The sequence below is a fragment of the Ascaphus truei genome, chromosome 6, assembly GCF_040206685.1.
Source record: "Ascaphus truei isolate aAscTru1 chromosome 6, aAscTru1.hap1, whole genome shotgun sequence".
NCBI classification, from domain to species: domain Eukaryota; kingdom Metazoa; phylum Chordata; class Amphibia; order Anura; family Ascaphidae; genus Ascaphus; species Ascaphus truei.
Genome location: NC_134488.1, coordinates 41,665,413 through 41,678,700, shown reverse-complemented (window position 1 = coordinate 41,678,700; position 13,288 = coordinate 41,665,413). Strand labels below are relative to the sequence as shown.

At 46.5% G+C, this 13,288-nt stretch overlaps 1 protein-coding gene across 7 annotated transcripts in view; it reads right to left on the bottom strand.

The window, feature by feature from the left end:
* The window catches only part of NCAM1 (neural cell adhesion molecule 1), a 215,364-nt gene extending 202,443 nt beyond the window's left edge, over nucleotides 1–12,921 (bottom strand). Inside the window, exon 1 of one of the 7 annotated variants that reach the window (XM_075604028.1) lies at nucleotides 12,534–12,921. In XM_075604028.1, the coding sequence (XP_075460143.1) occupies nucleotides 12,534–12,585 (52 nt within the window). In that variant the 5' untranslated portion in view covers nucleotides 12,586–12,921. The remainder of the gene's footprint in view (nucleotides 1–12,533) is intronic. The other 6 variants (XM_075604029.1, XM_075604032.1, XM_075604034.1 and 3 more) reach the window with 6 other exon arrangements.
* Nucleotides 12,922–13,288: the final 367 nt, after the last annotated feature.

Genomic DNA, 13,288 nt, shown 5'->3' with positions numbered 1-13,288 from the left:
GGCCCGGGATAGTTATGGAGAGAGGCCCGGCCCAGGACAGTTAGGGAGAGATTCCCGGGACAGTTAGGGAGAGAGGCCCGGCCTGGGACAGTTAGGGAGAGAGAGAGGCCCGAGACAGTCAGGGAGAGAGAGAGGCCCGAGACAGTCAGGGAGAGAGAGAGGCCCGGGGCCGTGAGGGAGAGAGGGAGGCCCGGGACAGTGAGGGAGAGAGGCCCGGGACAGTTAGGGACAGAGGCCCGGCCCGGGACAGTGAGGGAGAGAGGCCCGGCCCGGGACAGTGAGGGAGAGAGGCCCGGCCCGGGACAGTGAGGGAGAGAGGCCCGGCCCGGGACAGTGAGGGAGAGAGGCCCGGGACAGTGAGGGAGAGAGGCCCGGCCCGGGACAGTGAGGGAGAGAGGCCCGGCCCGGGACAGTGAGGGAGAGAGGCTCGGCTGGAGGCCCACAGCACCGGGGAGAGCCGCAGCACCAGAAGCCTGAGACTATCCCCGTGGTGTGTTCTGTATGTATTTGGTGGGATTTGGGGGGAGGGGGGGAAGCGTTGTATGGGGGGGGGGGTTTGTGAGCGGGGGTTAAGGGTTTTTGTATTTTGTGGAGGGGGTAATTATTGTGGGGGTGGGGATTGTGTCTGTGTGTGGCTGGGGGGGATGTGTGAGTAAGGACCATTGAGGGAGCGGGAATGAGTGACAGGGGGGTAATTGATGGGGGGGGGAGAGAAGAGAGGGGCATAAGGAAGAGAAAGGTTTAAGGGGAAGAGAAAGTGAGTGAGGAGGAGAGGGTAAGAGTGAGATGGGGGGAGAGAAATAGATAGGAAGAGGGAGGGAAATAGAGGAGGGGGCTCGCAAGAACGCCGACACGGGGTGGGGGGACTCTAGTCCTGGGCCCGGGAAATCTGTCGGCCCAGCCCAAAAAAGCTATTTATTCCTGCTCTGGAACGTTGCATATTTGGTTAACCATCATAATGATCTATTGTTCCAGCCCACAGGAAGGGCACTCGCCAGCTTTGCCACACACTGTCATTATGTATTCACAACCACAGACCCTCTCCAAGAATGGCCATAAATTCTTTATCTCCGCTCCGCTATTACTGAAATCATCGGTGACATGTTTATTTTGCTTGTTACCATGTGAAATCCACAAAAAGCCACTTAATGATGATTTCGGTAGTCTTACAGCAAATAAAAATATCACTTGTGAGCACAGTCACGTCTCAGGTCTGTAATTCTGCCCTTCCCCATTATCTCTTAGCACACCCTGGTTCCACTGCAGCAAGGGATTCTGGGAAATGATATGCAAATATACAGTGTCACCTTTTCGCTTCATGTCCATTTTAACATGTGATCCCTATAGGTTTATGCCTGCCGTATTACACAGCTTTCCAGCACAGCCTGGGTTAAAGAAGTGCAGAGCCAGTAACCCTACTCACAGACATCTATTTCATCCTTTTGGGTCTTAATCAGTGTGAGGCTGGTTATACTGGCTTTGTAGTCTTACACTAACTGGACTACGCCATTTTCCGGCTTGGAAATTAAATGAAGATACACTGATTTGTGACCCAACATCTTAATATATAAAATCAAAGGTTGGTACTAGCTGCGGTGAATGTGATTGGTCCGTGGCCACCCCGACTGTCATTGCCCAAGAGGTACGCCCCACTGTGACACACACCGCCCACACGACTGTCATTGGCCAAAACTTACACTGACATCACTGACACACACCTACTTCACTGTCACACACTTGCACTGACAGCATACCCCCAAAGAAGCCCTGCAGAGTCCTTGCTAAGTTCATCTCACACTCTCACCCCTGTGTACACACACACACACACACACACACACACACCTCCCTCCCGGCGGGGGGACAGGCAGTGGCCAGCCAGCCTCCGGAAGGACCCTCTTCCTCCTGCAGCTGCTCCCACCAGATGTCGCTCTCTCTTTCCTCAGGCTATGGCGTCGTTGCCAATACTGAGGCGGTCTGTTCCCGCCCGGCTCCTGTCAGGTGCGTGTTTTCCCGCCCAAAGACCCGCCACTGTCCGCGCGCTCACCCCCTCTGCTGGGCACTCGCGTAAGGTCACACAAGATGGCGGCGTTGCCAATACTGAGGCGGTCTGTTCCCGCCCAGCTCCTGTCAGGTGCGTGTTTTCCCGCCCAAAGACCCGTCACTGTCCGGGCGCTCACCCCCTGCCCCCCTCCCCCCTCCCGCCCTTGGCGCGTGACGGTTGCTCCCTCTATCAGAGAGGCTACAGGATTTACCCGCGCTGCGGGGTCAGTCAGAATCCAGACATAGCCAGTCGGTGTGTCAATGTCAGACAGAGTGGGCGGACATGCTTTGTGTGGGGTGAGGGCCACCCTCTGTCTATAATAAACATTCATGGCTACCAGCCCCTTATAACCTCACTCCCCAGCGCTCACTCACCTCACCTCCCACTGTCCCCCCCCCTCCTGTCTTCTGTCCCCCCCCCCCTCCTGTCCACTGTCCCCCCCCCCCTCATGTCCACTGCCCCCCCCTCCCTCCTGTCCCCCCTCCCTCCTGTCCACTGTCCCCCCCCCCCTCCTGTCCACTGTCCCTCCTTCCCTCTGGGGGGTGGGAGAGGGGGAGCACACAAATAGGGGGGAGAGGAGGGAGCAGGAAATTTAACTCACGGGCAACGCCGGGTCTCTCAGCTAGTATATATATATATATATATACACATATACATATATATACACATATACATATACATTTATGTGTATGATATTACCAGATTGAAGCCCAGTAAACGTTTCGGTCTGCAGAGAGCGACCTTCCTCAAGGCTGTATATATATTATATTATATATCTACTATATATTTGTACTATATATTTGTGAAAGCACTGTATGTTTGTCTGCATGGCCTGTGTCCCTAGGGGAAATCTCATTGGTCCCTTGGGCCGCCCGCCCCCGCACACCTCTCATTGGCCTGAGGCAGAGTGACGGCCCAAAACAAACACACACACCACCCCCCCTCGCTCTCTGCGGCTCTCCCCTCACATAGACCGCTCCCCCAACTGACCATCCCCGAGAGCGCTCCCCACGGCTCTCACCACCCATAGGCCACTCTCATATATATAAAGGCCACACACACATTATATATATATATATATATATACACACACACACACACATATATATATATATGCAAATACAACTGTATGCTCATATGCATGTCTTAGGCAGGTCTGCAATCCCGCCTTTCCCCATTATCACCCAGCATACAGCACTTCCACTGCAGCAAGGGATTCTGGGAAATGACATGCAAATGAGCACACAGTGTCACTTTTTGCCTCAAAAACCATTTTGACATGGTTCCCTATAGGCAACCATGCAGATGCATGGTTATAGGCAAGACATGCAGATGAGCATACAGTTGTATTTGCATATTTGCTTTCCTGTGGAGGGTTTTTGTCACTTTTTTTACTCACCATAACTTAACTCAGTATTATGGTTTAGCCTATCCCATAGCCTCTTATGCATATCCAGTTAAAATCAACCCCACACTGATGAGACCCATCAAGGTCGAAACAGCTGTCTGTGGGTGGTTTTCTGGGTATGCACCTTAACCCTGGCTGTGCTCAAAGCTGTGACCATGCAGCAAGCTTAAGCCTATAGGGAACCGTGTCAAAATGGTTTTTGAGGCAAAAAGTGACACTGTGTGCTCATTTGCATGTCATTTCCCAGAATCCCTTGCTGCAGCGGAAGTGCTGTATGCTGGGTGATAATGGGGAAAGGTGGGGTTGCAGACCTGCCTAAGACATGCAGATGAGCATACAGTTGTATTTGCATATTTGCTTTCCTGTGGAGGGTTTTTGTCACTTTTTTTACTCACCATAACTTAACTCAGTATTATGGTATATATATATATATATATATATATATATATATATATATATATATATATATATATATATATATATATATATATATATATATATATATATATATATATCTGTTGCTTAAAGAGGCAATCCAAGCCAAGTTTTGGGGCATATTTGTTTTTAACATAGAGTTGAAGCAGGGGGTCTCCGAAGCTGAACCCCATTAATTTCAGCTCCGGGGTCCCCCTGCTTTCCGAGATACTTTCCTCCATAGGGGGCGCCAGTAGCCACTCCGCTCGACTAGCAGAGATCACGGAATGGCCAATAGGAAGCCGTGACATCATCACGCCCGGCTTCCCTGTTGGTCCGCGTGACCAAGATATTTAAACTTCACTACCGGCACCCCCTTCGGATGTATCACCAGAAGTAGGGGGGTCTCCGCAGCTGAAAGTAATGGCGTTCAGCGCAGGGACCCTCTGCTCCTGTGTTCAAAAATAATAAAAAAAAAAAAAACGCTTGGATTGCCCCTTTAAACCAGTCCTGTTCTGTATTTAATATGGGCCCAATCCCATGAAAAGGCGCAAATGGTCTTTTTTAAATCAACACTTAGAGAGGCATTTTAAACACGCAATCAATGTAGCAAAGTAATGCCCCCTCCCCCTCGCACAGCAGCTGGTACTTTGAGCAGCGGTTATAGGTGAAGTCTCAGAAAACTAGGCATAAAGTTTCTAACCTATGGCCCGCATTAAATATAAGACATTAAGGAAGTTTTGTGAATACTGGGGAAGGGTAGAGAACGAGAGGGGGGAAGGGTAGAGAACGAGAGGGGGGAAGGGTAGACAACGAGAGGGGGGAATGGTAGAGAACAAGAGGGGGGAAGGGTAGAGAACAAGAGGGGGGAAGGGTAGAGAATAAGAGGGGGGAAGGGTAGAGAACGAGAGGGGGAAGGGTAGAGAACGAGAGGGGGAAGGGTAGAGAACGAGATGGGGAAGGGTAGAGAACGAGAGGGGGAAGGGTAGAGAACGAGAGGAGGAAGGGCAGAGAACGAGAGGGGGAAGGGTAGAGAACGAGAGGGGGAAGGGTAGAGAACGAGAGGGGGAAGGGTAGAGAACGAGAGGGGGAAGGGTAGAGAACGAGAGGGGGGAATGAATGAAATAAACCAGAGAGAGGAAAAAAAGTCTCAGCTCCAAAAATAAAAAGTGCAATTTAAGTAAGGAAAATAGCTGAAAACGCTCTTTTCTTTACATTGGCTACCTGTTTTTTTCAACAGGGCTCTATAATGTTATTAAGAATAATTTCCATCAATAGTAATTCAAATTTAATGTTTAGCACGGACTTGTAAACACAAAAATGACTGTTTATATACGTTGTTCTTTCGCCTCTTACTTGCCGCTGACTTTTTGTCATTTCTTGCAACCAAATATTTATACTAAATGTAAATAAAATGATTTAAACAAAACAAAAAAAACAATAACATCGCTTTATTACTGACATTGTTACAGTCACAGCCTGGCTTTGTGCCTGCCCCCCTCTGCACAGCAGCACCTGCTTTATGGTAACGTGTGACCTGGTGCAATAACAGCGCGTCTGTCACATGACATCCCCGCCGCCGTAAAGCAAAATGCTGTTGGAATAAAAAAAATATTCCCCCATTTATTTCCGTGTTGCTTTTACACATAAAACCGCGACCAAAGTTACATTTTACAACACACATTTTACACACAAAAAAACCCTTTTTGGTGTATTTTCCTTTCCCTTAAAGCAGCAAACCAAGCGGCTGTTTTCATTTCCATTTTTACACAGGACTGAAGCAGGGGGTCTCCAGGGCTGAACCCCACTAACCTCAGCTCCGGGGACCCCCTGCTCCCAGAGATACTTACCTCCCGTAGGGGGCGCCGGTAGCCGCTCCGGCTGGCTGGAACAGCACTGTGTGTTTCTCTGCCTTCAGGCTGCCAGCGCTCCCCAGCCTGGCTGCTGTGGCTGCTGCTGCTGTGGCTGCTGCTGCTGCTGCAACAATGTTGCTGATCCCTTGCGGGTTTATTGGCTTCAGCCAGTTGCCTTGGCAACCCCCCCCCCTGCCTTTTTACCAGGATGGACTGCGCCCCCTCCCCTTGCCAGGGGGTATTGTCCCCGTTAATTTCCCATCAGCCCAGACCAGCATGCTGTCTCTTAGTACCAGCCGCCATCCTGGTTAAGTTACTGGTTTTTACCTATCCTTATATCCTGCATTTATCCCACTTCCCTCAGAGCTCCCCTTCCCCTCCATTTGCTCTCATGTTCCCTCAGTACTTCCCCCCCCCCTTTTATTTGTATGTTTTTGCCCCATATAAACACTTCAGCAAGTAAGAAGGGTCCGTGCTTGGTATATGGGATTGAGTTAACCCAGCACTGCGCAAACTGAGGGGCGGCGCAAGACTTTTCTGGGAGGGCGCGGTGTTTACAGAGGTCCCACGCTTAAAGCGCTAGGCCTCTGTAAACGTACTTACCTGGCTCCAGTCACGCGTCTCTATGACAACGCGGTGTCAAATGACTGAGCCACTGATTGAGCCCCCTGTGCTGAAGCAGGGATATCCATAAAACCTGGCCTGTTGGAGGCCCTTGAGGACTGAGTTTGAGACCCCCCGGTGTAAAGCGAGGAGACATCTAACTCCACAGCCTCTCTACCACCATGAATGTATTGTATTCTGAGAGTCACCCGTGCAAAAGGACAATTCCAGCACACCGTAATAAGGGAACAGTTCAAGCCGCCATTTGGCTCTCCGGCTGACATCAAAAGGCAATTTTGCTAATGAACAGCTGCAGCAAAGGAGGCAGTATGGTAGCACAGCACTGAAAAGGCAGATAGGCACTAATGCTAAACCCTTTTTTATCTGCCATCCATAAAACAGCAGGACGCAGTTGTGCAGAATTTGACACTCGCCCCCAAGTGAGTTTACTGCGCCCTCCGCTGTACACACTGCTCCCCGCCCTGATTTATTTGCCGCGCAAAATCCAATCGGTTTGCACAGTACACCAGACCTCTCCCACGTCAACAAAAGAAAATGCAGCATTTCTTCCTTTCCTTGGTGTTCAAAGCCAGGCTCATATGGGGGGGGGGGGGGGGGCTGTGCAAGAGAGCAAGCCAAGGGAAAAGTCATCGGTTCTGACCAGGAAGAAGAGGGGCAACTGGGCGGATGTTCTGGTCATTTCAAAGCTATTCTACCAACAGGTTCCATGTGTCAGCACGGTTAATGTAAAGGGTGGAGGAGCATCTCGTCCTCAAGGGCTACCAACAGGTCAGGTTTTCAGGATATGCCAGCTTCAGCACAGGTAGCTCAATCAATCGCAGCTTCAGCACAGGTGGCTCAATCAGTCCCAGCTTCAGCACAGGTGGCTCACTCAGTGGCTCAGTCGAAGCAGGGATATCCTGAAAACCTGACCTGTTGGTAGCCCTTGAGGACTGGAGTTGGCCTCCCCTGATGTAAAGCAATCGCCCTCTCAGAAAGCATTAGGCCGCGCCTATAGTGACGGCGACACGACGGGTGACGTCACCCGTCGCCACAGGCAAAAGTTATATTGCGGCGGCGCGGGTTTCCTGACATTTGATTGGTTCAAGGGCTGTCACATGAGTGAGTCGGCAGCCCTTGAAAAATCAAATTTTGCCGGCTACCAGTTTTCGCGACTGCGACGTCGCTCCGTCGCATTGTCGCCGCACGCACTATAAGCACACGCGGCGGCGGCAATGCATGTTTTTGGGCGACGTCGCGTCGCCGGCACTATAAGCACACGCGGCGGCGGCAATGCATGTTTTTGGGCGACGTCGCGTCAATGCATGTTTGTGGGCGCGGCCTGAGGTTAATATTAATATTTTCACACCGAAGCACAAGCTATCAGGAACCACGTTCTCGTGTTGAATCTGTCTCTCAGATATTGTCTTGACAAAAGATCGAATTTTCCTATTATTATCTTTGCAATAAACTGGGCAAACTTTGGGGTTCGTGACCGGGAAGCTCGCTAACTTGTGCACAAAAGATTTAAAAACAAAAAAAACACACATTTTGTGTTTATTTACCGATCCAAAACTACAGTAATGAAGTTCCAGCAGAAGAACTTTTTGGGGGGTGGGGGGGCGGGGAAAAGGGTGTTAAACCCCAGTGAAAGTGCCAACCCCCAATAATAATATTAGCAAACAGCCAGGAGGAAGGCAAAATCAAGTTCCAAAAGGTTTTGTTTATGCAAATTGATAAATGTATTTCCTTGAAAGGTAAAACCTCCGACAGAAACATACCACCAAGAGAATTTTTTTGACAAATGATGGAGAAGTTAAAATCATAAGCGCAAAACAAAGCGACATGATCAAAACATACACAGTGAGATAAAAATGCTGTGATTGTGGATTAAAACAAAGGCTTGTTTTTCTTTTTTTAAAGAAACCCCCCAGGGAGACCGGCTAGGTCAGTGTGATGTGTTTTTTTTAACAGCTTTCTGCAGACAGGCGAGAGCAGGTGCTGTGGGGACTTCCCATCCCCCTCCCAAATCAATGGCTTCTGCTTCTCCCGTTAGCCAAGGCAAAATCCTTTGGCTTCTCTTGCACTGCCAGTGAACGCTCGGGGCATCTGCAAAATCTGGAAAACAAGGCCATATTCCCGGCAAATAACACACGCAGGGAACAAGGAATGGCCGAGAGATTGTTGCCAATTGGATCCTGCTCATTAGGGAGCCAAAAATAGTTTGTACGCCCTTCAACGCAATGCATTGAAAAATGCATGCAACAACAGTGCTATACTGCAAAATGTTCTGCAATATATGGATTATTTAAAAAAAAAACAATAGGTACTTATTGAATGCAGCCTCATAATATACACTTTGCACATGTCTCTGCATGTCGTTTATTTCAAGCAAAACAATAACAGTCTGGACTGTGGGGGTCAGATTTAGTATGTCCAGATGGCCTATTTAAGGTTGCATAATGCAGGTCACTGGGTTTTTTGGGGGGGAGGATGAGTCGGTTTGAAATGCAGGAGCAAGAGGAGAGAAAGAGAAGCCATCTGCCAAGTCAATAAATCAGCCCTGAAAGATTGTGTGAATGTAAGGGTAAATTAAGGTTCTATTATGGAAGGACGAGTCCTTGTAAGGCCCAACTATTATAATAGACAATACATGAAATCCTTTGTGCTCAGGCCATTGGCTTGCTCCTTTTTATTGTTTTTTTGTTGTTGTTAATTTTGCCTTGTTTCGTTTGAGGTGGGATTTTAATGCAATACAGCGAGGTCTCAGCTGCTTCTCTGTGCTGACTAGTAACAGTGTAATTTGGCTTATTCCTTATCTAGCTGTTGTGGCATTGCAATTCTAAAAGATTTTCTTTTGGAAGCCCTGCGTATATTTATTGGTTATTTTTACTTCTAAGATGACTTAATTCCTTGTGTAAAGGTTATTCAGTGTGGCATATACAAATTACATATATAATAAACAGAGTATATAATATGGTGTCTAAAAACACACACACACCTATCTAAATAGCCCCCCCACACACACACACAACAAATTAATATAAGATTAAACAACTATATAAATGTCATAGAGTTTAATTGGTTTTGTATTTCAACACACACAAAAAAAACAATTCTCTTCATCATATCAACAAAGATATGTCTCTATATAATGCCATAAAATTAAGAATAATCAATAGTATATTTTCTACTTAGTGCATATCATCACTTAAACTTATTGTTTTTATATTATAACAGTTTTTTCCCCCCATTATTTTTAGAATTGCAAATAGTGTGAAACCGACATTATTCTGAGGATACATTAAGTGTATCCCCTACTCCGTGTGTGTCGGGGTGGGGGGCAATCCAGCAGTATGAGGGGTTGTCACTTAGGCTTCATCATGTAATACTAATATATATACTAATAATATTCCTCATTATTATGAGGAGGCGGCAGCAGGGAGATGTGACAGGGCTGAGTCACTATGTGAGAGGGTGGAGAGGGTAGGGGGTGGGGGGCGTTTGGATGGAACGCTGCCCTGGGAATAAAAAAGTCTCCAACGGTTTCCCGCCCGTGGAGCTCGCTCTTGATTGGCCGGAGCTCTTGGGACCTTGCGCGCGCTCCGCCTCCGCCCTCGGGGAGCGCGCGACCAGCTGCACTGCCAGCTCGCACTCTTCATTGCAAAAACAATACACCAGCGAAAGACCGAGGGCTCCTGTATCCACCCCCCACCCCCCTCCGCTATGGATTTATTCCCCAGCCTCATTGTACAAAAGCCACGCAGGGGGCCACTTCATAGATGGTTTCCAATGTTAAACCCGGAGTTTAAGAGTATTTAATGAGAATATATTTACTAATACCATTAGAGACATGCTGCAAATTGCATCTGTTCAGCAAAGTCCTTTGTTGAGCCGCCTTGCAACTGCAGGCACGCGTTTTAACTTGTGTTGCTGCAATTCGTCCCCTTCCTTGCTCCAAAGCCGAGGCTCATAGTGATAGAAATAAGAAGCAGGCGTAACCCAGCCCCCACTGCACTGAAATGCAACAGTGCCAGAGCACCCCGCCTGCACTGCATCCTACTAACCACAGCACTGCACTGTAACAAATCCACACAACACAAACACATCTCCATCTCATGCAAAACAAACACGTTCTCCAAGGAGGACACATGCAGCCGTTCCTGCAATTTCACATCCGAGGGGCAGATCTTGCCACTGGGGGGATATTTAAAAAAAAAAAATTGCAACATTATGCAGAATCAATGACATACTTTCCATGGGGTGCACATATAATGCAGTCAGGGTATGTCACAATATATATATATATCACCATGTTATATTCATAAGGGTCAACGACATAGGTCACATGGGCATCTTGCAAGGAACAAGGTAGATGTGATGCTCTAAAATTGTGACCAGTCCTGTAAGTTGAATATCCAAATGTATAAATCCACAATGGGTTAATCCAAAACACGATGGAGTGCCCCTAATAATATTCATTAGGAACTGGTGGGAAAAACTGTACTAGTGGAGTCGGCTTGACACACACAACTATGACACATAATAGCACCCAACCAGCTCTGCAATGTTGCAATATATCCTCCTTTACCCTATATACATATGCATTGTATTTCCATGCAAGAGCGAAAACAAACAAGTGCATGAAACCCTCCATTGCTGCTTGTGCCCTAGCCCTAGCTGACACAACACTGCACTGTTGCAATGTGGTTAGAAAATAAAGTCAGTTCACTTTGCTCAATGCTGCATTGTACAGTATTACAAATACACATCTATTTCATTCAAAAGATGTAATGTTTATTGATGCATCACTGCAATGATCTGTTGCAAAAATAAAAAATAAATACTCATAATACTGATCTGAACCTTAAACAGTCGGGTGATTATTATTTAAAATAAGCAACTTTTCTGTTATTTGCATAGCAGCTGATACAGGTTTTAATCGTTAAAAAAAAAAACATCCTACTTAAATATATTCTGCCATTGCTCTGTTGCAATAGGGTCTTCATACCCTGTAGTTACGAAAATGACCATTAGATTGCAAACAAACAAGACCTGCTATAATTTTCTCAGTGCCTTGCTATCTACCAGACATGCAATGACAATAAAATACATGCTGCAACAATCATTTGCTTGCAAACAAATATCTGTTGATGTATTAGATGGGGGGAGGGGGAGATAGAACCCATTTCCAAGCAGATCACCTTCCTCTGTGCAAGCACTTCTTGTCTGGGTACCATTGCAAGCTCAGAACCACAAACTTCATATTGCTGAATGCAATAAAAAAAAAACACATCAAAGATAAAACCCAACTGAATTTAAGTCAACCAAGCCACAGACTACATCCCATGTTCTATTTATTGCAGCCTGATCTCCCATCTTTAATTTGAAACCCACATCACAGCAGGGAGAGCTCTGATTTCGCAGAATGGAACTAAAGGGGACCAAGATTTAAAAGCCACCCTTAAAAAAAAAAAGGAAGAAAACAGCAAATTCCCAAAATAAGACACAAACCAAAAAGAAGCAAAGCCCCCATCATCAACAAAGCTAATGGATTTAATCATTCCTAAGATTTCAAATCAGCCCCTTTGCACAAAAGGATTTAAATGCAAAATAAATACACCTCCCATCCAGTTTTTTTTTTTTTAAATATCTACATATTTTAATGATTAATTTAACATGCATATTAGGGGAAATCCCATTCCAACAGCAAACAAAATTACTTGGATTTAAAAATAAGTAAATAAAAAATGAATGAACCCCACATGTATAATATTCCAAAATCCAACGGAGGTGAAAAGCATTGGTTATAGAGATGAAATTAAGCAGCTATGTTAAATCATCATACAAATGCCATCCCCATCCAGAGAAAAAGCTTTGGCTTCATGGGTGTTGGGAGAGAGATCTCAGTGCTAAAACAAAAGGCACAATGCAGTCTAATCCCCTGTCTGCCCCAGATAACATTACTGAGGGGGGAACAAAAAATAGAAATGGCAAAAAAAAAAAAGACAAATAGGTCTTATTTCCAACAGCATCACTTATCAAACCCCCAAATGCAGAGCAATGCACATATTCACTGGGAGACATCAAAGCAAAGCACATAGAACAAAGCACCAGTTCCTTGCAGAATCTGCACATCCCTCATTGCAAAGAGGAGGAAGAAGCAGCAAAATGCCAAAAAGCACAGACAAAAAATAAATATGAAATGAAATACCTGCTGCTCCCAGCAAACACAAAGTCCACACGAGATCCTTAGTTTGCAGCATTGCCAGTCTGCAGATGAAGGAATTTCTCCTGCTGCTCCTATTTGTTACAATGTGTCCAGAGATGATCACAGGGGCTTATTTGTCTTATTCTTTATTCTTTCCCTTCTTGCTTTTGGAAGGGTGTCCCCAAGCTCTGTGCAGGGCTGGATCTGGGCTCTTGATGCAGATGGTGAGTATTGTTATTATTATTAATATTATTATTTTGTTGCAGGGAATTTATTCTTAATATGGGGTGGATTGCAGCTGTTGAGAGCTGTGTGTGCAGCCAGTGATCAGAGAATGAGTGACAGCCTGAGCCTCACCCCCAGCAAGCAGACCAGATCAATGCGCCCCAGCCACTCACTCCACACTGCTTGTCTGGGTGCAAGAGAAGGGAGGAGTACCAGTATCCCTCCGCTGCTCCTGTACAGCTATGAGAGCATCAGCCCAATCTCAGGGAGAAAGGGGATATAGTGCATGGGCTGGCACAGATCAGACAGCAAGATGCAGCTGCTTGGAAAAGGTGGAATGGATTCTGCACCAATAAAAAATATTACAATGTAAAATTTAGTAGGATTGCAATTTTTGTTTTCTTGCTGGGTAGATACTCCAGCCTGATTTTGCCAGAATGCTGTAATCTCATGAATAAAATAAATGATTATATGCTGCAGGAAACCATGCTTGTTGTAGTCCTGGATCCAGGGAAGCCATGCTTTTGCAATGC